Source organism: Planococcus citri, chromosome 1, assembly GCF_950023065.1.
Source record: "Planococcus citri chromosome 1, ihPlaCitr1.1, whole genome shotgun sequence".
In the NCBI taxonomy this organism is placed as follows: Eukaryota; Metazoa; Arthropoda; class Insecta; order Hemiptera; family Pseudococcidae; genus Planococcus; species Planococcus citri.
The window spans coordinates 61,733,681-61,753,168 of NC_088677.1; the positions used below are offsets into that span (position 1 = coordinate 61,733,681).

At 33.5% G+C, this 19,488-nt stretch overlaps 4 protein-coding genes across 9 annotated transcripts in view; 3 read left to right on the forward strand and 1 right to left on the reverse strand.

Annotated features, from left to right (window-relative positions):
* Positions 1 to 4,183, reverse strand: LOC135833194 (protein adenylyltransferase FICD-like). 3 transcript variants are annotated; one of them, XM_065346870.1, is made up of 7 exons: positions 3,997 to 4,183; positions 3,131 to 3,270; positions 2,928 to 3,034; positions 2,680 to 2,786; positions 1,929 to 2,294; positions 911 to 1,040; positions 1 to 700 (listed from the first exon to the last, which is right to left on the reverse strand). In XM_065346870.1, the coding sequence occupies exons 2-7, from the start codon at positions 3,246 to 3,248 to the stop codon at positions 662 to 664; spliced, it is 867 nt and encodes a 288-aa protein (XP_065202942.1). In that variant the 5' UTR covers positions 3,249 to 3,270; positions 3,997 to 4,183; the 3' UTR covers positions 1 to 661. The 3 variants fall into 3 exon arrangements, with proteins under 3 accessions (XP_065202942.1, XP_065202944.1, XP_065202943.1); XM_065346872.1 differs by lacking the exon at positions 3,997 to 4,183 and adding an exon at positions 3,442 to 3,757; XM_065346871.1 differs by lacking the exon at positions 3,997 to 4,183 and adding an exon at positions 3,369 to 3,757.
* Positions 4,184 to 4,368: 185 nt separating this feature from the next.
* Positions 4,369 to 8,424, forward strand: LOC135833196 (protein adenylyltransferase FICD-like). 2 transcript variants are annotated; one of them, XM_065346874.1, is made up of 8 exons: positions 4,369 to 5,016; positions 5,148 to 5,243; positions 6,002 to 6,126; positions 6,210 to 6,316; positions 6,425 to 6,525; positions 7,339 to 7,435; positions 7,544 to 7,710; positions 7,870 to 8,424. In XM_065346874.1, the coding sequence occupies exons 3-8, from the start codon at positions 6,015 to 6,017 to the stop codon at positions 7,991 to 7,993; spliced, it is 708 nt and encodes a 235-aa protein (XP_065202946.1). In that variant the 5' UTR covers positions 4,369 to 5,016; positions 5,148 to 5,243; positions 6,002 to 6,014; the 3' UTR covers positions 7,994 to 8,424. The 2 variants fall into 2 exon arrangements, with proteins under 2 accessions (XP_065202946.1, XP_065202945.1); XM_065346873.1 differs by having other exon boundaries at positions 7,339 to 7,710.
* A 1,992-nt stretch (positions 8,425 to 10,416) lies between these two features.
* kz (putative ATP-dependent RNA helicase kurz) lies at positions 10,417 to 17,047 on the forward strand. Its single transcript, XM_065346869.1, has 17 exons — positions 10,417 to 11,750; positions 11,829 to 12,011; positions 12,099 to 12,341; positions 12,415 to 12,884; positions 12,964 to 13,153; positions 13,226 to 13,441; positions 13,515 to 13,650; positions 13,773 to 14,064; positions 14,143 to 14,296; positions 14,373 to 14,605; positions 14,684 to 14,904; positions 14,982 to 15,421; positions 15,493 to 15,724; positions 15,851 to 15,988; positions 16,436 to 16,607; positions 16,696 to 16,793; positions 16,879 to 17,047. Exons 1-17 carry the CDS (start codon positions 11,670 to 11,672, stop codon positions 16,953 to 16,955), a joined length of 3,576 nt encoding a protein of 1,191 aa, XP_065202941.1. The 5' UTR covers positions 10,417 to 11,669; the 3' UTR covers positions 16,956 to 17,047.
* An 840-nt stretch (positions 17,048 to 17,887) lies between these two features.
* Positions 17,888 to 19,488, forward strand: part of LOC135833207 (membrane-bound lytic murein transglycosylase B-like) — a 161,087-nt gene continuing 159,486 nt past the window's right edge. For all 3 annotated transcript variants that reach the window (XR_010556422.1, XR_010556421.1, XM_065346899.1), the window contains exon 1: positions 17,888 to 17,984. The gene's annotated coding sequence lies outside the window, so the exon portion shown is untranslated. The remainder of the gene's footprint in view (positions 17,985 to 19,488) is intronic.

A 19,488-nucleotide genomic window follows, 5' to 3' on the forward strand; every position in this document is an offset into this window, starting at 1 on the left:
TTCATCGTAAATATATAGCATGTAATGTATTCATTGTAACATATACGTGCACAGCCATGGCTGAAAAATATATAAATATAAATTGACTTTTAAAAAAAGAGAACAGATATGCAGGTAATAGATAAGGCAAATTAAAACGATGTATCATAAATTTAGTGAGTATAAAACGCAATGTAAATCTATAAACGCAGCCATGACTAAAAGTACAAATAAACTGACTCAATTTAAAAAAAAAAAAAATGAGAAAAATGGAGTAAAAAAATTAAAATGATTATGAAAATACAGCATATAGGTATGTAATGCCAGTCTACGTACACAGCCATGACTCAAAGTAAAATAAATTGACTTTAAAAAAATGAAAAAAGAGAGAAAACGTAAATGTAGGTAGAAGATAAGGCAAATTAAAACGAAGTAGGTATTGTAAATACACGTATAGTATAGAATGCAATGTAAGTTTACAAACATAGCCATGACTGAAAGTAAAACGAAAAATTAAAACGATGCATTGTAAATATAGTAAGCATAAAAAAATAAATAAAAGATGCAGAGGAAAAAAATTAATACAATCTGCAGTAAATAAATATAAATATTAGGTATAGTATTAAATTTTCAGATACACAGCCTTGGCCCAAACGCCCAGAGATTGGTGCACACAATTCATCTATTCGCTAGCACCGAGTTTATTTTCAGAGATAATCTTCTGCAAATTATAATGAAAAAAAGAACTAGTATTAATTAAATTCATACGCGAGTTAGTGAGATGAGAAAACAATAAAATTAAATTAAAACAAATTCAAGACACATTGGTCAGAAAACAACACAATAATTGACCAAATAACAGACAAACCTATCCAAAGTAAAAAAAAAAAGGTAGGTATGAGAAGATGGGATGAAATTGATTGATACTTACATACTTTAATTTGTTTGTACATAATTCTTTAATGAAATCCTGAAACGATTCTTCGACCAACGTTACCAGAAATTTAACGAACACTTCTGTCTCACCGGTTTTAATATGCAGTTTTATAGCAGTGAAATAGCTACAATTGAAAAAATACACAATGAATAAAATTAACTCAACATAAAATACTTATATCAATATGTTAGGTAAGTGCTATATGTCCAAAATACCTAATACAATTCCCTAAAAGCACGCTCTTTTCTGAACAATGTGCAGATTGTACAGCTAATTTTGTTCAAAGCTCGAAGAACAATAAAATTTGGAACACCGCACAGCAAAAATGCTACAAATCACAAAATATGCGCATCATTTTTGTACAAAGTCGTAATTTTAGACAATTTTGTGCAGGTTGTTTTTATACAAAGTCCGAAACTAATACAAAGACTGTTCACTTGTAAGTTAAATATTATCATTTCTGAAAAGTTGGGATTGGGAAACGTTTTTTCGAAGGTCAAATCCAAAAAAGGAAGTTGTGGTCTAATCACTACCTACCTACTTCTTGGAGACGAATACGAGTTTCGAGGGTAAGTTCAATTGTTGCTATCTATCAGTCCAGTAAAAATTAAGTAGGTATACTCTTGATAATTCGTCTCATTTATACAAGGTGCCCAGAAATATCGTGAACCCCTAAAAAAGTTTTCTACTGAATATTTCGGTTGGTCACAGTGAATGATTGGTTGTTGGGCTGGAGAGATAACATTCCACCAATCATATGCATCTATTTCACATTGCCAACCTATATTTTTAATGGAAAACTTTCTTTGGGGTTCACGATATTTCTGGGCACCCTGTATGTACCTCCCACTCGATCCTACCCTTTTTAATAGGTGTCTACTGTCTAGGCAATTGATAACGGTATATTTGAGGGTTAGCCTCGAAAATTTCATCTTTTTTCTTATTCTATTACAATACTCTACCCCAGAACAGATATATTAGTACAAAGAGAACAAATAAGTACTACATTTACCTTTGTCTTAATGAGTGAGGGATCACTACAAATGGGAACTCGGGCACTTGACGTAAAAGTCCAACAAATATCGCTCTCGAAGTTCTTCCATTTGCATCAGCGAACGGATAGATCGCCACTAATCGTAATTTAGCTTCAGCAGCTATGAGTATTCTATTTTCAAAATTAAGTGGCTGAGCATTCCACCAGTCTAAAAATTCGACCATTAATCGTAGAATTTCACCATGATGGGGAGGAACGGTCATCTCCCCATAACTCTCGTGAACCAAATCATGGGTTCTGTAGTCCCCGGAAATTTCAGGATTTTCCAACCTGGTTAAACGAGTGTGTACATTGCGTATTTGTCCGTCAGTAATTTGACCCCATCTGAAACATCGAGATATAATAATTAAGTCTACTTTGCTTTTATAAAATGAATCTTGTCACTCATGCACTTGTAGTAAGTAATCGTTGGTATTTGCTCACTTTGGACACAATATGTTGCATTTAAATCAACTCAACAACGTAGAAAAAAAAATTAACATCGTAATAAACATATTATAGGTACCTACCCTAACCAACGAACAGAATAAAAACGAAACAATGCGACTAGGTACTATTTAGTATTTACTGCTTAATTTTGTAGACAACTACCTGGCAATTTTATACTCGCCGCAATCGCGAACCAATCAACGTAGAGGTTCAAAAATTCAATACGCTGTTAAGCTCGTCGTAGTTGCTTATGCAGCGAAGTGGCGATAAATTTACTTACTTGAAGTCGTTGGTTACATAATCCGTGGCACTGCGCATCCATTCAACTCTTAGGCGGTCGTATTCAGGCAAGGGATCCTGAGGTATCGTTAAGGTATGCTGCGCATACTGAAAAAGCAACATAATGAAGGATTTTAGTTCGTAAAACACAAGTAATAAGTAGGTACATAATAATAGGCATCGCATATAAAAAAATCTTTTACAAAACCTCCGTTCAATCTAGAAAAATGAAAATTCTTTACGATTTACCTTTTGGAACGTTTCTTCAAGAGCGAGATTCTTTCTTTCAGGATGATTCGCCAGAATTTTTTTAGCACGTTTGTGCAGGCTTGCAATACTCGCCATCACTTCAGGTACTAAAGAAGAAAAAATAAGTGTTAAATTTGAGATGAAAAACCACTCGTAATAGGTACTCAAATACCTATTTTGTGGACGTGATTGATGATACTTACAACTTCTTCTTCTTCGCTTGAAGTCATTCCATAAATTCACAGAGTACATTGACGATAACAAAACTAATCCGATTCCGAATGCTGCTCGGGCAATTGTATAATATCGAGAGTGACCCATCTTGTAGCATGAGCTAGAGAAACTGAAAATCAACAACACTTTCAATTAAACCTCTGGGTAATTTATAGTCACAGTTTTCCAAATGCAATGTAGAACGAATAAACGATATCTAATACGAACACGTTTCAAAGTGGACTGAACGTACACGTATATCACATAATAATCGACAGAGTAAAAATATACCTATACCTACACGAAAAGTTACATAAAAGATAACATGTTGAGAAGGGAAAAATAGAGAGATAAGTAACACTTCGCACTCAAAACAACAGCATCAATAAAATGACAAAACGTAATGCTCTTTTTTTCAAGGTATCGTCCTGAGACGTGAATTATCTTGCATTCAACTTTGCAAGTTGCAGTACGATAATTTTGATGAATGTACGCGTTCGAGCGTCGAAAAAATGCCAATCACGCAAAACACAATGAGAAAACGTATCGTTAGAAAAAAAACACTATTCTGTTAGCTCATCAGAACTGAGATGGAAATAATTTTCCAATCAAAACACGTTAACCTGCTTAGTCTGCTACAAATATAAATTTCGATACCAAAAACGTCCTGCATCACAGACAAGACTCTACGTAGCTACGGTCAAAAATTCTGAAATAACCTAAGATGATTTACTAAATGATACGAGTAGAATAATAACTGTGAAATTGAACAAAATCATAAACTAAAAGAATTTAAATTAGGTAAAATGATACCGACATGATTTCGGTGCCGGATAACTAAATAGGTATTACTTACCTTAGAACTCTCGTAACAACGTAACGTAAAATAACGTAATATCTTTACCCTCTAGTATGCGTATAATCGAAAGAATAGAAAATTTTAAATCAAAACCGGACAATACAAAATATAACTTTCTTCAACTCATTTACCACACAGCGAGAACTGAGATCTGAGACGAATAAGATTGAAAAAACGCGCTAAAAGCAGCAAGCTGAAAAAATGAAGTCGAACGAAGGTAAGGTATTCCGAGTTCCGAAAGTATCCGAACATTTTCGAAGAGCAGAGAATCCAGGAAACGTTCTGCGCATGCGCCAAATGCAATGTTTATTTTCATCCTGAACACCTGATTGGTGGAAGTTTATTTCTACCAGGCGCTGACCAATCAGGGCCCCTATTCTTAAAATTCTTTATCCCCGTTATTCGTGCAATTTGTGTTATTTTTTTTGTATAGGGGTATTCTTGAAATTCTTTATGGTGGGTTATCTGTCGCTATCTGTGCAATAAATAGCGCGGATAGCGAGATCAAAAAGGTGTCGTTATGAACGTTATGAGTGTTATTTCTTGTAAAGACAGTTGGCTAAGAGAAAATTTCAGTGCAGAAAGTGGAGTTGTCCAATGAAAATGTGATAAGCTAAGGAGATCTTGAATTTTAGAAATTTCAGCTCAGCTTAAAATCAATTTTTTACTCCAGTTTTGAAGTTTTGGGTCTGATTAAAGTGAAAAATGTTGTAAGGATTTATAGAGGTGAAAAGAAATGCTTTTATAAACTATTTTTAGCACGCAAAATTTTCGTTAAAATTTTTTTTCAAGAATACCAATTTTAGATAACATAGATTACACTAATAACGACAATTTTGGGATAACTCAAATTGCACAAATAACAGGGATAAAGAATTTCAAGAATAGGCGCCCAGAACTAATCGCTCTACATATTAATATTTTTACATTTTTTTAACCCAGCTGTCGAAGATATTCGATCGATATATTTAGCATTCTTTTAAATCTCGAGAAGTTGGAGAATAATTTGGTCAAAATGTAAGTACACGATTAAGTTGATATTATTTAGTAGCATTGATTTACTTTGCGATCATTGTAATGATCGATTCGCATTTAATTAATCATGATTATTGAGTTTAAATGTTCCTAATTTTAGATTGTATTTTCAGAGCATTAGAATCCTTCGAAAGTTTATGTATTCGGAATCGTATCTGCAGACGTCCCCTGATGGCTCTTATAAGTCTATAAATAACTGACAAATAATGGTAACATTGCTGTTCACTACTTCATTTTAAAAAATTTAAATATTATTATCGATTAAACAATAGGCTAACTGCGCTGCCTCCGAGAAGGGAAACTGAAACAAAAATTAGGCGAGTGTAACGTTAGAGTCAGATTGAGAAAAACTGCTGAAACTTAATTGTGAAGAACAGTTGCACGATTTTTGTCAATTTCATCGATCACTGCGCTGCTAGGATTTATTCAAATATTTGAAATAACTTTTCCTCCATCTTAGTACCTATGTTAAATTTAAAATACAGGGTTTGGAGAGTTTATTACCTACGAGTATATTTAATTTCTTCGAAAGTTGTACGTAAAATGGAATGTTTAAAAACGTCAGTTCGTAGAGTGATTTTAGAAACTGGTACGAATAAACAATCATTTTTTACATGAAAACCCTCTGGACTCGAATTCAACTATTTCTGACCATTCTGGAGCCTGTATCGCGATTTCCGATTTCTCCAGTTTCCTACGAATCACTCCAAAAGTCTTAATTTGGGCTACCAACATTGCATTACCGTCCAAATCGGAGGCGAATACCTCGAGAAGATCCCGTCTTGAAAAAAAATAGACTAGATAGAATTGTTTTCAAAATCTTTTTTTTTTTAGCCTGCTAAAACTGTATAAAATCAGATAATAATGATTTTTTTCCAAACAGCTAGTCCAACAAAATGTCTCTGAATCAGAAGATGATATGTAGTACCAAAGTTTAGAAAGTAATGGTTTATTTTTCTTTTTCCAGGTGATTATCTAGAATGGTTCGACTTTCAATTGTTACTGGAGTAATATTGGGAATAGGAATATTGCTTATTACAGCATCAATTTGTGTTATTCAATGGAATTCTTTCAAACGCAGAAGAAGAACTAGTAAGTCTCACATAAATGACATAAATATACTTTTTCGATTTATCAAGTTCCAAAAATTTATAATCAATTCAATTTTTTCGCAGTACCGGAAATTTTACGTAATATAGAACTACTTCGTAATTTCGCGGTGAAAACTCTTGAGAGTCATCCGGATAGAATTACATCTGCTCTTGCAGTCACTAACTTTGAAGTAAGTCTACAGTTCGTTCAGCAAAATCAGCTACAGCTGATTATTTTTTAAATTTTCTCCTAATATGATAGGCCTATTTTTATAAATATTCCTTGGTTGCTTTTTCAGTATGTGCGACATACCCTGATGATGGAAGGTATTCCGGGTGACGATCAGTTACAGATAAACTGCATCATAGCTGCTACCAATTATGTGACTGAAGATTTCAAGTACGTACCTATTACTTTGAGATAGTTTGCGGAAGGATCCAAAAATATACAAAGAATCTGGCCAAAGAAGGGGATGAAATCGGATAAATTGATTTATAAGGTTTTTACATTAAACTTTAGAAGTAGGTACATGGACTTGACTTATCAAAAGTTCATATTAGAGTCTTAATAAATGAAGGACCATCTTTCTAATACATGTTTACAGGGTTTAATGAAGGAGGGAGGGGGTCATTGGAAATTTACACTTCCATTTCGAAAAAAAAACATGCAAATAAGGATTTTTAAAATAGATTTTTGAAATTTTCGAACCTAAAAACAACAAAATTGAAAAAACTGAATGGCTAGCAGAATTCTACATAAAAAAAAGAAATTCTTCAATGATTTTCAAAAAATGGTACCTATTTGCTTTATTGAGGGTTTTCACGTTTGAAAACTTCAAACGACAAAAAAATCATGAAAGATAAGTTAACTAAAAATGAGGAGGGGGTGAATATCGCGAATATCTCTCTGGAAGATGTAACTTAACTTTGTGCCAGAGAAAGAAAATTGTCCTTCATTTTTACTAGAATAAAAAATTTGTCAAAATAAAGCAACAAAATGACTAAAAATACATGAAGGGGTTGGAGTGAGGGGGGGGTCAAAAATTTGTGGAGAATTTTTTCTCATCTATAGGACATCGTCTGAGGACATTAGAAAGAAAATTTGTGTGGGAGCCGATTTTCACCCCCTTACTTGGCCAGATTTTTTTCTGCTCATTCCTGCAGGTTGAAATTTCACAAATATCTAATTGTATGATTGTGGTTGATATTTCAGATTGGGTAAAATTACCGAGGCGAATATTCGCACTATTCATGCCCATGTGATGCGATATGAACACCCAGAAATCGCTGGTCAATTTCGAGACCACGATGTGAGTATTCGCATGAAGGATGGTAGCATATCGATTCCACCTAGTCATACACAAGTTGTAACTTTGATGAATCAATTTATTGCCTGGTTGAACGAAAAAAATCCGCAGACTTTTGAAGAACGGTTACTACTCGCTGCAGAAGCGAAACTTCGCTTAGTGGTAATACATCCTTTCAGTGATGGAAATGGAAGAGTATCACGTGCTCTTTTCAATGGTTTACTTCGCCAAATGCAAGCAGTTCCATATGTGTCTATTCCATGTAATACAAAACAAGAGTAAGTGGAGAATTTCAGATGAGTATAGCTTATGAAAAAGAATGAATTTTATGATTTTAATTTTCAACTAAAGTAATCCGTTTTTGAAGTGCGTTTTAGTTATTCAACTTATTTACCTATTTGTTATACCTAATTATTGTGTTTTTTTTTGTTTTGTAGATATTTTTCCGCCATACGAATGACTCGTGATACGAACAAAAATGAAACATTCACGAAATTTATACTCTTATTGATCGAACAATCATTTGAAAAATTCAACAAGGAATTGTCGTCTAGTTCGTGAATGCGTCTATGATATTTCGTTATCATTCAGAATTGTGGCTTCAATACCCGGCGTAATGAAAATGTATACACTGATTTTTAAAAATTTTAAAGCTATAGTACGTACCTAGACCTACCTATGTACAAAATTATAAATGCGTACTTGTCAATTTAAGATTTTTAAATTTATTCGAGCAATTGTGTTTTTTGTACGGACGACGATGTGATTTTTTTTTGTTTTTTTTTTTTGAAAGCAACATTTTTACTGCGATATTTTTAGGCAATATTCGTTAATCGTAGAATGTTTACGAAATTGATATTTAACCACTTTGTATTTCACTTTTGCTAGCATTCATAGTCGTTACTTGTTGTTCCTATTGTACTTTTAAGTTGATTTTTAATTTTTGTGTATATGTACGAGTCTACCTCATTAAACTAGAATTGAAATTATGAGTGAATTGTTCGCATTTTCAATGAGTTGTCTTTAATTGACAATCCGTTTTATAGTACTGCTGATTGCTATTGGGAAAGTTACGAAATTTATTCATTTGCCGAAGCTTAAACTCCTCAAAAGTGAACATTAATTTGAAATAAAATGACACTCGACGAAAGGACCCCCCCCCCTGTAAAACCAATCTTTGACATTTTTTGAAACTTTTTCATCCGCAGTTTCTCAAGTTTTCAAGTTAAAAATTTTTTAAATTAATGAAAAATGATGAAAATGAAAGAATAAGATAGAAAAGAGGAGAAAAATAAAAAAAAAATTAAGAAAATGAATACAAAACAAAGAAAGAAAATGAATATTAAAAATTGTAAACAAACATCAGAATAAATATAAAATAATAAAAATAAAAAAATTGAAACATTGAAAATTTTTTAAAAGCGAATGAATAACAAAAAATCGAAAAAATGAATAATAAGAACATGAGAAAAAAATGAGTTTAAATGAAAATAATTGAAAAAAAATGAATAAAAGATCAAAAAATTTGGACAAACTCAAACACAAAATGATTACAAAATTTCAAACATTTAATCCAATAATCACGTATACTAAGTTGAAAAATTCATAAATTGAATAAATACATTTCTTTGATATTATTATGTTCCGTAACAAGTTTTATACCTAAGCAAAAAAAGAAGAAACATTATTCTTCACCGTATTCGTAATTATATGTGTATCGAGACATGATACGTAGCATTCTGTCATCATTTTTTTCACGTTCCGGTAAATATTTCAAAGCGAATTTCTCTGCAATTCTGCAAAAGTCACGATCAAATGCTTTAGTTATATTAATCTGAGCGATTAGAGCTTCGTTTTCATCGTCAGTCACTATCCAGCTCTTCAATTTCTGTTTGTATTCGTTCACTAGTCCACGAAAGCCATGACGTTTGACGAATTCTTCATCTGGAAATATCCAGAAAGGATCAAAAGCCTGCACTTTACATGATTTATCATCTTTCATCATGATGCCAAGCTTACACAAAAGATTCGTCAGCGCTAATTTGATCTCAATAATACCCATTTCAACTAAATTTAACACTTCGTGGTAAGATGGCGAGTAGATAAAAAGGGCAACCATTGGCGATGGCTTATTTTGCTTGGGCTGACTTGAAGCTGTTTTTTTACATATTTCAAAAAGCTTCTCGCAAAAACTGTTGAAATCCGCCGGTATATTGTTGAAAATTTCATGATTTACAGATGAATACAATGTCATCGTCTTTTTCACTTCAGTATTTTCGTTTACAAATTGGATGATGATAAGATGGTGTGGATCAAATCCTGTTCCTATCAATATCGATCTCGCAACTAGCGCGTGCTCTTCCCAATTGAATGGAAGCGTACTCCGATCATTCAGCAGCATTTTGACAATATGTTGGTAAACGTCAGTGGCTCTTTGCTGAGATGATTGATTTGTCCTCGGTTTACCAAAATATATGTATTTGTCAATCAAAGAACACTTCATTGAGGTGATGAGTTTCGACTTCGACACCAAGACGCGTCTCTGATTTCCAGACTCAGGCATTAATCCTTCCATCACGATGTTGTCGCTATATGTTGTCAGACGTATTGTTGTAAATTGAAAACACACCGACAAATAGAAGACATAAATGTGGTATGGTCGCTTGAAGAAGTGAAGAATTGTTTTAAACGAAGGGCTGTAAAGATAAAGAAGGTACCTAGGTACTCACTACTCACATAAATAAGTGCCAACTGCCAATGCCAAGTGGATGCGAATTTCAGTCCTGAATCCTGATTATCATAGATGTGACAATGTGACAATACTGACAAGTGACAATGACAATAGGCTATGACTGAGTGACATGTCCACTGATTTTTAAAAGTAGTTAATTTTTTCAAAATTTTGTTTCCCCGCTAGCGAGTCTAGTGGAATCTTAACATACTAATGGAGATTTGAACATGGTACCAGGCTGGGACAAAAAATGGTCTAGTCCAATACCACCTATAGTAAAAGGCCTGAGCGCTGTTTTGTGACGTCATCACTAATAGATAGTATGTACTCCGATAACACTATAGAAATGAATGAAATATTAATGCACTAGAACGAAATAAATACTGAGAACATTTTATTTTGCGTTTTGAATCACATTCTGATACTTAATAATCAATTTGAGATCAAGAGGGAATGATTTGAATGGAAAAATAAGTAAATATAAGCTCATAATCAACACTGTTTTTATCATTAAAGATGAGAACTACACTCGTTTATGATCTAATTTCTAAAAGAATATCAAGAAAAACTCTGGAGGATGACAGCTGACAATGAGGAATATAGCAAAGAAGTACAACACATACAAATTATTGTAAATATTACCGAATATACGCGAACATAATCTCCAACTCAAAGACTAAGGTATACGAAACGATCACCAAACATTGCATACATGACGGAGATTTCTCTCGAAATTCTTTGCAAACATTGTATTTATGCCTGTTGAAATCCATCCTAAGTATTTTGGAATTTAAAGCTGCTTCAATTGGTTTGAGATACTGATGATTTCTAGTTTAATATCCATTATCCATCATAGCAGCTTTAGCATGGCTGGTCTAAGAAGTAGATTTGAAAATTAAAATGTATTGTAGATTTTTCTCCAACTTGATGCGATTGCATTGTTCACTAACTACTTATTTCATTACAACATCATTCCGGTACAACACACTAGTACACATTAATTTTCATTTTAATCTACAGTTTACATCACTATTCATTCAAATTACACAACACAAACGAGTCGCAAAAAATTCATTTTTGTACACAAATCAAATAAACCAACACCATCTGTAATTGAAAACATCAGTACCACATTACTAGAACACATTTTATGACAAATATTAATTGAATTTCATAATTTAATTAACTTTTTTAACGAAAGTTTTACTCAATTTCACGAATTCGCCATTTAAACATACGTTAAAATTCAAATGGTAAACACAATCGAGTCATCTACTTGTGGTGACGTCAGAGCTGATAAGGATTCAGCGCTCAGGCCTTTTACTATAGGTGGTATTGTCTAGTCGCATGCACGTGTTTTTGTTATCAGTTGATTGATTGCTGATTGAAAATTAAAGGAAACTCGATTTTTATTTTTCCAATAATTTGCTAAGAATTCGTCGTTATGGTCGAATTTACTTACTTGATTTGAATTTTAATCAACGTTTTGAACATCAATAGGTAGAAATGGGAAAAAGTAAAAAAGGTTTCAATTGGAAAGCTCGAGAAGTCGTAGAAGTAAAAACCGACGATAGTTTTTCAAAAGAGGTAAGAGATAATCATTTCTTTCGTTCACATTCTTAGAATATATTTTAGACACTCATTTTTCTTTGTAATATTGTCTAGATCACGGTTGAAATCGATGGCAGTGCGCAATCATACGATGAATCAAATCCGCTCGTATTGCCATCTAGAAAAAGGGAAACATCAGCTGTAAAACGAACCGAAGCTAAACCTTTTAAAATATTATCGAAGAAACAGAGAAAACGTTTAGAGAAAGTAGTCGAAAAGAAGAAGAAAAAAGTTGATGTAAGTAGATTGATTCGGTATTAGATAATGTATTTTTGACCTTAAAATAATTCTATCATCAAATTCACGTTTTTATTATTCATTTAGAGAGCGGCATTATTAAAATCACTTCTCGAAGTACAAGGCACGCCGGAATTACTCAGTAAACTGACTTCAATTTCCGAAGTACAAACTAAAGGCATCAAACGAGTTTACCAAGAAAGCGACGATACCCCGAATGAAGTAAAATTATCTGATACGAAAAAGCTCAAACTTCACAGTATTAAAGGTCGTAGAAAAACGAAGCAAGAAAAGTCTAAAATCACTGATCCTAATATTGTTGGGTTTTCGGTGAGTTCCGGTATTAGTAATATTCATCGTACGATTATAAATTATTCGATTATTTATTCTATTTAATATTTAGTCCTCAGAATCTGAAGAAGACGACGACGACGAAGAAAATGAAAATGAAACTAACGAACAACCTGTATCAGAAACTCCGATTGAATGTGATTCTACGACCGACGATGTTGAAATAATCGATGTCCAGGATCAGTCAAGTAATCCTGAAGAAATTAACGTAGATTCTGAATCGGAAACCGAAACTGTGTCTGAATCAGCGGATAATAAAGCTGAAATTAAAACTGAAATTCGACCAGCTCAATCGAATATAACAGCTACGCCAGATAAATTGAAACTACCTACGAAGACTTTCGTATCAGTAGATCGACTTCCTGAAATACAACGTGTTCGTTTAAAGCTACCTATAATTGGCGAAGAACAAGTGATCATGGAAGCTATACACGATAACGATGTTGTAGTGATCGCTGGTGAAACTGGTAGTGGAAAAACTACTCAGTTACCACAATTCTTATACGAAGCTGGATATACTTTGTAAGAATATAAAATGTTTTAGTTTCTTGTTCATATTTGAAACCGTTTACTTATATTTTTCTGGTGTAATTATTTTCAGAAATGGTCGTTTAATTGGTGTCACTGAACCTAGACGAGTAGCTGCCATTTCAATGTCACGTCGTGTAGCTGAAGAATTAAACTTAGGCAGTGATATTGTTTCGTATTTGATTAGATTCGAAGGAAATACCGGACCTAAAACGCAAATTAAATTCATGACCGATGGTGTTTTGCTGAAAGAAATTCAAAACGTGAGTCATTTTTTAGATTTTTTTTATTCTATTTGTTTTTAAATTTAAATTTAAATCGATGTATGTTCGTAGGATTTCATGCTGAGTAAATATTCGGTCATTATTCTCGATGAAGCTCACGAACGTAGCATTTACACAGATATCCTGATCGGTTTACTTTCAAGAATCGCACCGTTCCGGCGTAAAAAAGGTGATCCGTTGAAATTGATCATAATGAGTGCCACGTTACGTCTTAGTGAATTTACTGAAAATACTCGATTGTTCAAAGCTCCTCCTCCGGTTATTAAAGTACGTGATTTATCGAATATTATCTGACAAATGTTCCTTTAATGAATTCTAAAGTAAAATTTTTTTATTTTAGGTTGATTCTCGACAATATCCGGTTACTATTCATTTCAATAAAAGAACTGCTATAAATTATATGAAAGAAGCGTATAGAAAAGCTGTTAAAATTCATACCCAATTACCGGAAGGCGGAATTTTGATATTTTTAACAGGTTTGGTTTTATTTCATCGTATTTTATCCGATAATTTTTTTTTCAATTCGAATGATTGTTTGAAAATTGATTATTGCTTGAATAATAATTCTCTATTGATTTTTCACCTTTTTTTTTTTTAGGACAACAAGAAGTAAACACTTTGGTGAAAAAATTACGTCAAACGTTTCCCTACCGTTTTGATAAGAAAAAAGCAGCCATCAATTCAGATACTTCTAAACCTGATGACAAACCCACCGAAGAATCGAAATCAGATTGTAACGACTCCGCAGAAAAAGACCCCGAAGAGAACGAACCGAATGAAGAAGACATCCAAGAAGTCGAAGAAAGTGACGATGAAAGTGACAGGAAAACATTGAAAACGAAATTGAAAAAACTTAACAAAAGTACCTTACCCGAAATCAATCTCGAAGAGTGAGTTAAAATTAATTTCTAAAAATATTCAAAACTTCGGTTGTTCGGTATCGATTCAATATCTCGATTCGTTTCTAGTTACGCTACCAAACCGAACGATGACGATATGGAAGAAGATGATGAAGAATTAGACGATGAGTTCGTTACAGATGAACCTATAATTGGTGGTACTTTCCAGCCAATGTGGGTGCTCCCTTTGTATTCTTTTCTGGATAGCAAAAAACAATCCAAGGTTGGTAGATTTTGTATTAGAATTATCGAACATAATCGATGACAGAATTATAAAACGTAATAATTTCGTTGTTCAGGTTTTCGAACCGCCTCCTGAAGGATGCAGATTATGTGTAGTTGCTACGAATGTGGCTGAAACATCGTTAACGATACCTTTAATAAAATACGTTGTGGATAGCGGACGCACGAAAGTCCGATTATACGATAAAATCACCGGAGTTACTACTTTCGCTGTTAAATGGACCAGTAAAGCGTCAGCTGATCAGAGAGCAGGTCGTGCAGGACGTACTTCTGCTGGACATAGTTACAGGTTTGATTAAAATTCCAATAATCATTTTTTCTGAAGATATTTATGATGAATCGATCTAATTATTTGAACTAATTTCAGGCTTTATTCATCCGCTGTGTTTAATGACGAGTTCGAAGAATGGAGCGTTCCTGAAATTCAACGTAAGCCTGTAGATGATTTGATCTTGCAGATGAAATCGTTACGAATAGATCGAGTGGTGAATTTCCCTTTCCCTTCGCCTCCTGATTTAACTCAATTGAAAGTGGCTGAAAAACGGTTAACTCTTTTGGGAGCTCTTAAAGAGCCAGTTCGTCTAAAAGGTAAGTCGTGATCGACTTCACAAATGAAACATTTTTCAGCGAATTTCCCTATTAACCTATATATTTTATTTTCGCAGACGAATGGAGTTGTAGATTGACATCTTTGGGCGAATCAATGGCTGCATTTCCGGTATCTCCGAGGTTCGCGAAAATGCTCTGTCTCAGTCAACAGTTCGATCTACTTCCTTACACCGTTACCATCGTAGCTGCTCTATCAGTTCAAGAATTCTTGCTGCAGGCTAAAGATAATTTCGTGAAAATTTGGAAAACTTGGGCTAAAGGAGGCAATAAATTGTTACTGGGTGACATAATGGTCCTTTTGACCGCTTTAGGAAGCGCCGAACACGCTAGCACTAAAGGTAACATGGAGACATTCTGTTCCGAGCACGGTCTTCGTTACAAAGCGGTTACTGAAGCGCGTAAATTACGAGTTCAATTGACCAATGAGCTGAACGCTAATCTGCCTGATTTAAATTTATCAGTTGATCCCAATTTGAAGCCTCCGACCGATGATCAGGTCCATATTGAAAGTTCTTTCGTTGTGTGTTATTTAGGGGATTATTAGTAACGTTTTTTATTTATTCGTAGGCTCGTAAGCTCAGACAGATCATCATGTCTGGTATGGTTGACCAAGTGGCGTATAAATTGACTCCGGCCGAGCTCAAAGAAGCTGGTTTATCGGCGCAAAAGGCTGCGTATAGGATTGCAGATATCAACGATGTTATTTTCCTAAATTCGTCTTCGGTTTTGAGGAAAACCAAACCTGAATGGATCGTGTATCAAGAAGTGTATCAAATTAACGATAAACTATATGCTAGAGGTGAGTTTTTTTTTTAAAAATAATAATTGCAAATTGTAGAGAATAAAAACAGCCGGAGCTAATTCGATAATCTGGAAAAATTATTTCAATTCTAATGTTTATTTTTGTTTTGAAATAATTTTCCAGGGATAACTGCTATTGAACCAGAATGGTTACCCTTGTATGCGGCTCCACTGTGTAATATTTCTGAACCTTTGAAGGACCCTCCGCCCTGTTACGAAGAAGCTACCGGTCGCGTGATGTGCTATGTTACTTCTTCGTTTGGTAAATACATTTTTTATATTCATGGATTGTACATTACACACTTTCTACAATACGAGAAAATTTACTATAATATTTTTGAAGTCAAGTTTTGGCCAAAACTTATTGGCTGTTTTTGGAATCACTGTGTAAAATTTTTTCAAAATTTTTTTTTCGATTTGGATTATTATTTCGCACTTGTTGAATTTTAATCAATATTTTGTAGCTATTGATGATTTTTCGGTGAGATAAAACTTCCAATTTAATGGAAGAAATGATAGATTTTTTTCTGTAAATTTGGCTGCGTGAGTTGAATTTTTAAAAGCAATTTCAATATTTCCTTCACGTGTAAAAAAATTGCTCGACTTTAGTTAGACAAGAAAGAGGAGCAAAAACTTTAGAATTTTTAGTTCTCCGATTTAAAAAAATTACTATCCAATCGATTTTTCACACATTATGTTCAATTCGCAGGTCGAAGTGGTTGGCAATTACCTGTCGTAAAAATAGAATATCCAGAAGGAGACGATCGATACAAATGGTTCGCTCAATATTTCCTCCAAGGCGAAGTCTGTCCAGCACTTCAAGAATATGTTCCTCATTTATTATCTCCTCCAGACTCGGTATTCAGAAGCTGGGCCAAATTGTAAGTTTCTACATATTTTTACTTACTTTTGATTAAGTGTCTTGTAACTTACTGTCATGAATACTCACACTTTTTAATTTTTTTTCAGTTTAATCGGTCGTAGTACCAAGTTTTTGGGTGCTCTAATGCAGAAAAAAGTATATTCTAAAGATGTGCTGCTGGAATGTTGGAAATCAGATGATAAATGTGAGTAAAAAAATTCCAAATCTAATGTATCAAAATTATTCATGTTTTAGATGTTTTATTTATTTATTTATTTATTTGTCAACAGATTTATTAGAACAGTATTTAGAATGGTTGCCAGAATCAGCCCATGAAGAAGTGAAAGAAATATGGCCACCGCAGTAATTTGATTGAATTATTTTCGATATTGATTTATTGACCGACTGTGATTTTAAATATTTTTGAATATTGTTTTATAATAAATTACGTTTTGATTATGTTATTAGTACCTATTTCAATACGGCACGTGACAACCTCGTTTTCTGATTTTGCTCCCCTTCTCAGCTTCTTTTAGATTTAAGGCTGAAATGATATCAAATTTGTGTAGGATTGGTTCAAAACCATTATAATTTTAACTAGGTACGTAATAGTCAATAGCAAATGATACAATTTTCAAAATTTTGTGGCTCGCCAAAAAAAGTAGCTTGTGAAAACTCCATCAAAAAAAGTTCAACTTTGAAACTTGAAAGTTTATTTTTCAGGCGGTTCTAATCAAAATTTCAAACTACCACCCAGATATTCGGATTTAGGGCGTTGAATGTAAAATCAATCATTTATACCATTTGAATTTTCAATACAGGACAGTGTGCCTGAATAGCTCAACTTCTTTGTTTTCATAAGGTTATCTTCTTTAAATGCAAGAAAACAACCACAAAAAAGGGGGAAGCCTGCAGGGAATTTGTTTGGACAGGTAGGCCGTACCTATATCAAAATTCAGCTTCTCGCCACTTTTCCACGTATACTTGTAAAACGCTAATTTTACTGGACTACCGACCTGTAAAATGATCGAGAGATGAGGTTTATTTATGAGATCTGTTACATTGTATATGTAACATTTAGCTTCGTGGAGATTGAAGGTTTATTTAATTTCTAAAATTAAAAGTTAGATAAATCTACGTTTTAGATCAATTATAAGATATTTACTTATTCAATCTACTCGTATTAGTATTTATCATCAATTACAGAATTAAGTTAGGAATGAGGATGCTTAGATACTTATCATTTTTTGATAACCAATATTTCGAGTTGATATTTCATGTTCTGTAGGTAATTAACATTCAGATCATTACGCGAAGTTTCGTTTCGTACACACCACGGACGTTTCTCTATCTTGGGCGAGTTTGAAACTCAAAATGCTACGGGTACATCAATGAGGTGAGTTTTCAGTTTTTCTATGAAGATTTTTCTTCGTTAAATTTTAGTGCTAAGTAGATAAGTTTTTTTTTTTTTTGTCCCTACACTCACCAGGCGGTGGAAGTTTTTTATTTTTGAAAAATATTTACATACTTAAATCTAGGAGACAAATCTAATTATACATACCTACCTATATTACTAATTACAATATTAATCCTAGATCTAAGCTCGGAGAGTGGGAGGGGGAGTGAGACAGGTTATCCACCACGATTCATACGAGGGTGTTGTTTTCACACATGACCAATTGACCATACATACCATGATCAAAGGCCCCAAATCGTCTCTGTGATTAGTTGTTGTAGAGGAGAATTTTGAGCCTAAGCGGGGGGGGGGTCAACTGAAGTTATTCTCCTGGCGTTACATAGTTCCGGATATGATGGAGGGGGAGGGGACTTCGAGGTACAACCGATGCACTTGCTTAGGGCTTCACACCGGCTGCCCACATATGTAAATATTTTAAGTATCTATACTATAAAATTACGTTAAGATTTTTTTAATTCGTGGCCTTGACTTTAAAATTTAAAAACTTTGACTATTTTGAAAATTTCGAAAATTAATATTTAAATAGTAGATTATGGAACCAGGGAGATATGTGATTTTCAACTATTTTGAGGTTTAAAATAGTTGAAAATCACTTTATCTCCCTAATTCCATGCAATATTTTACGTTAAGAAAGGAAATAATCGCTAGTTTTTCCACCGAGCGATTAGCGGGCGGAAAGTAATGTAGCCGATTATCTCCCTAGAAACGTAATAGGCTAATTATGCTTTTTAATATTAATTTTCAAAATTTTCCCAAATTTTGATAATATATTACTAATCGGTAGGATTACTTAATTTACATACCTACATTTGATTTTAAAACTATTTGCAGCTTACTACCTTACCTTCAAGATTTTTGCAAAATTGGTCATTTTTTTTCATTATCTACAAAAATGAACTCTTGTAAAACTTTTGTAAATGTCCTAGTTATCGAGTTATAAAAAATGCGCTTTAGGAAGAAAATGGCGGTCCAGCATACTCTTTATTGAATATATAACTGTCAGCCTGATTCTCCACTAACTCTTGTTTTGTATCACATGGAATTGACACATCATGGAATTGCTTGCATTTGGCGAAGTACACCCTTGAAAAGAGCACCTGATGCTCTACTTATTTTAAAAAAGTCTTTATATATTTGTGGGTATGTTTTTATCTCAATGGAAGTGTGAATTTCTGAGTTTGCGGCGATAAATATTTAAAAAACTTAACGATTATTTGTTTCCCCAACGTCAACGGCTCCCTCCTTCATTTCTCTCTGTAAACATGTAGTAGAATGATAATCCATTTATTACGACAATGATCTGAACTTTTGATAGGTCAAGTCGAAGTACGAGTACCTACCTACGTACCTAATAATGTAAAAAACCTCAAAAATCAATTTACCTATCTTATCAAAATATTGATAGGTATCCCAGCGCTTTCGC

Bases quoted from the DNA above. Each gene is read 5' to 3' on its own strand.
- LOC135833194 (XM_065346870.1), bottom strand. From the start codon at position 3,248: ATGGGTCACTCTCGATATTATACAATTGCCCGAGCAGCATTCGGAATC. The intron at 2,787-2,927 runs GTAAATCGTAAA...TTGCTTTTTCAG, and splicing joins TTGAAGAAACGTTCCAAAAG to TATGCGCAGCATACCTTAAC. The intron at 1,041-1,928 runs GTAAATGTAGTA...TTTCAATTGTAG, and splicing joins CCTCACTCATTAAGACAAAG to CTATTTCACTGCTATAAAAC.
- LOC135833196 (XM_065346873.1), top strand. From the start codon at position 6,015: ATGGTTCGACTTTCAATTGTTACTGGAGTAATATTGGGAATAGGAATA. The intron at 6,317-6,424 runs GTAAGTCTACAG...TTGCTTTTTCAG, and splicing joins TTGCAGTCACTAACTTTGAA to TATGTGCGACATACCCTGAT. The intron at 6,526-7,338 runs GTACGTACCTAT...TTGATATTTCAG, and splicing joins TATGTGACTGAAGATTTCAA to ATTGGGTAAAATTACCGAGG.
- kz (XM_065346869.1), top strand. From the start codon at position 11,670: ATGGGAAAAAGTAAAAAAGGTTTCAATTGGAAAGCTCGAGAAGTCGTA. The intron at 14,606-14,683 runs GTTTGATTAAAA...AACTAATTTCAG, and splicing joins TCTGCTGGACATAGTTACAG to GCTTTATTCATCCGCTGTGT. The intron at 15,725-15,850 runs GTGAGTTTTTTT...ATAATTTTCCAG, and splicing joins CGATAAACTATATGCTAGAG to GGATAACTGCTATTGAACCA.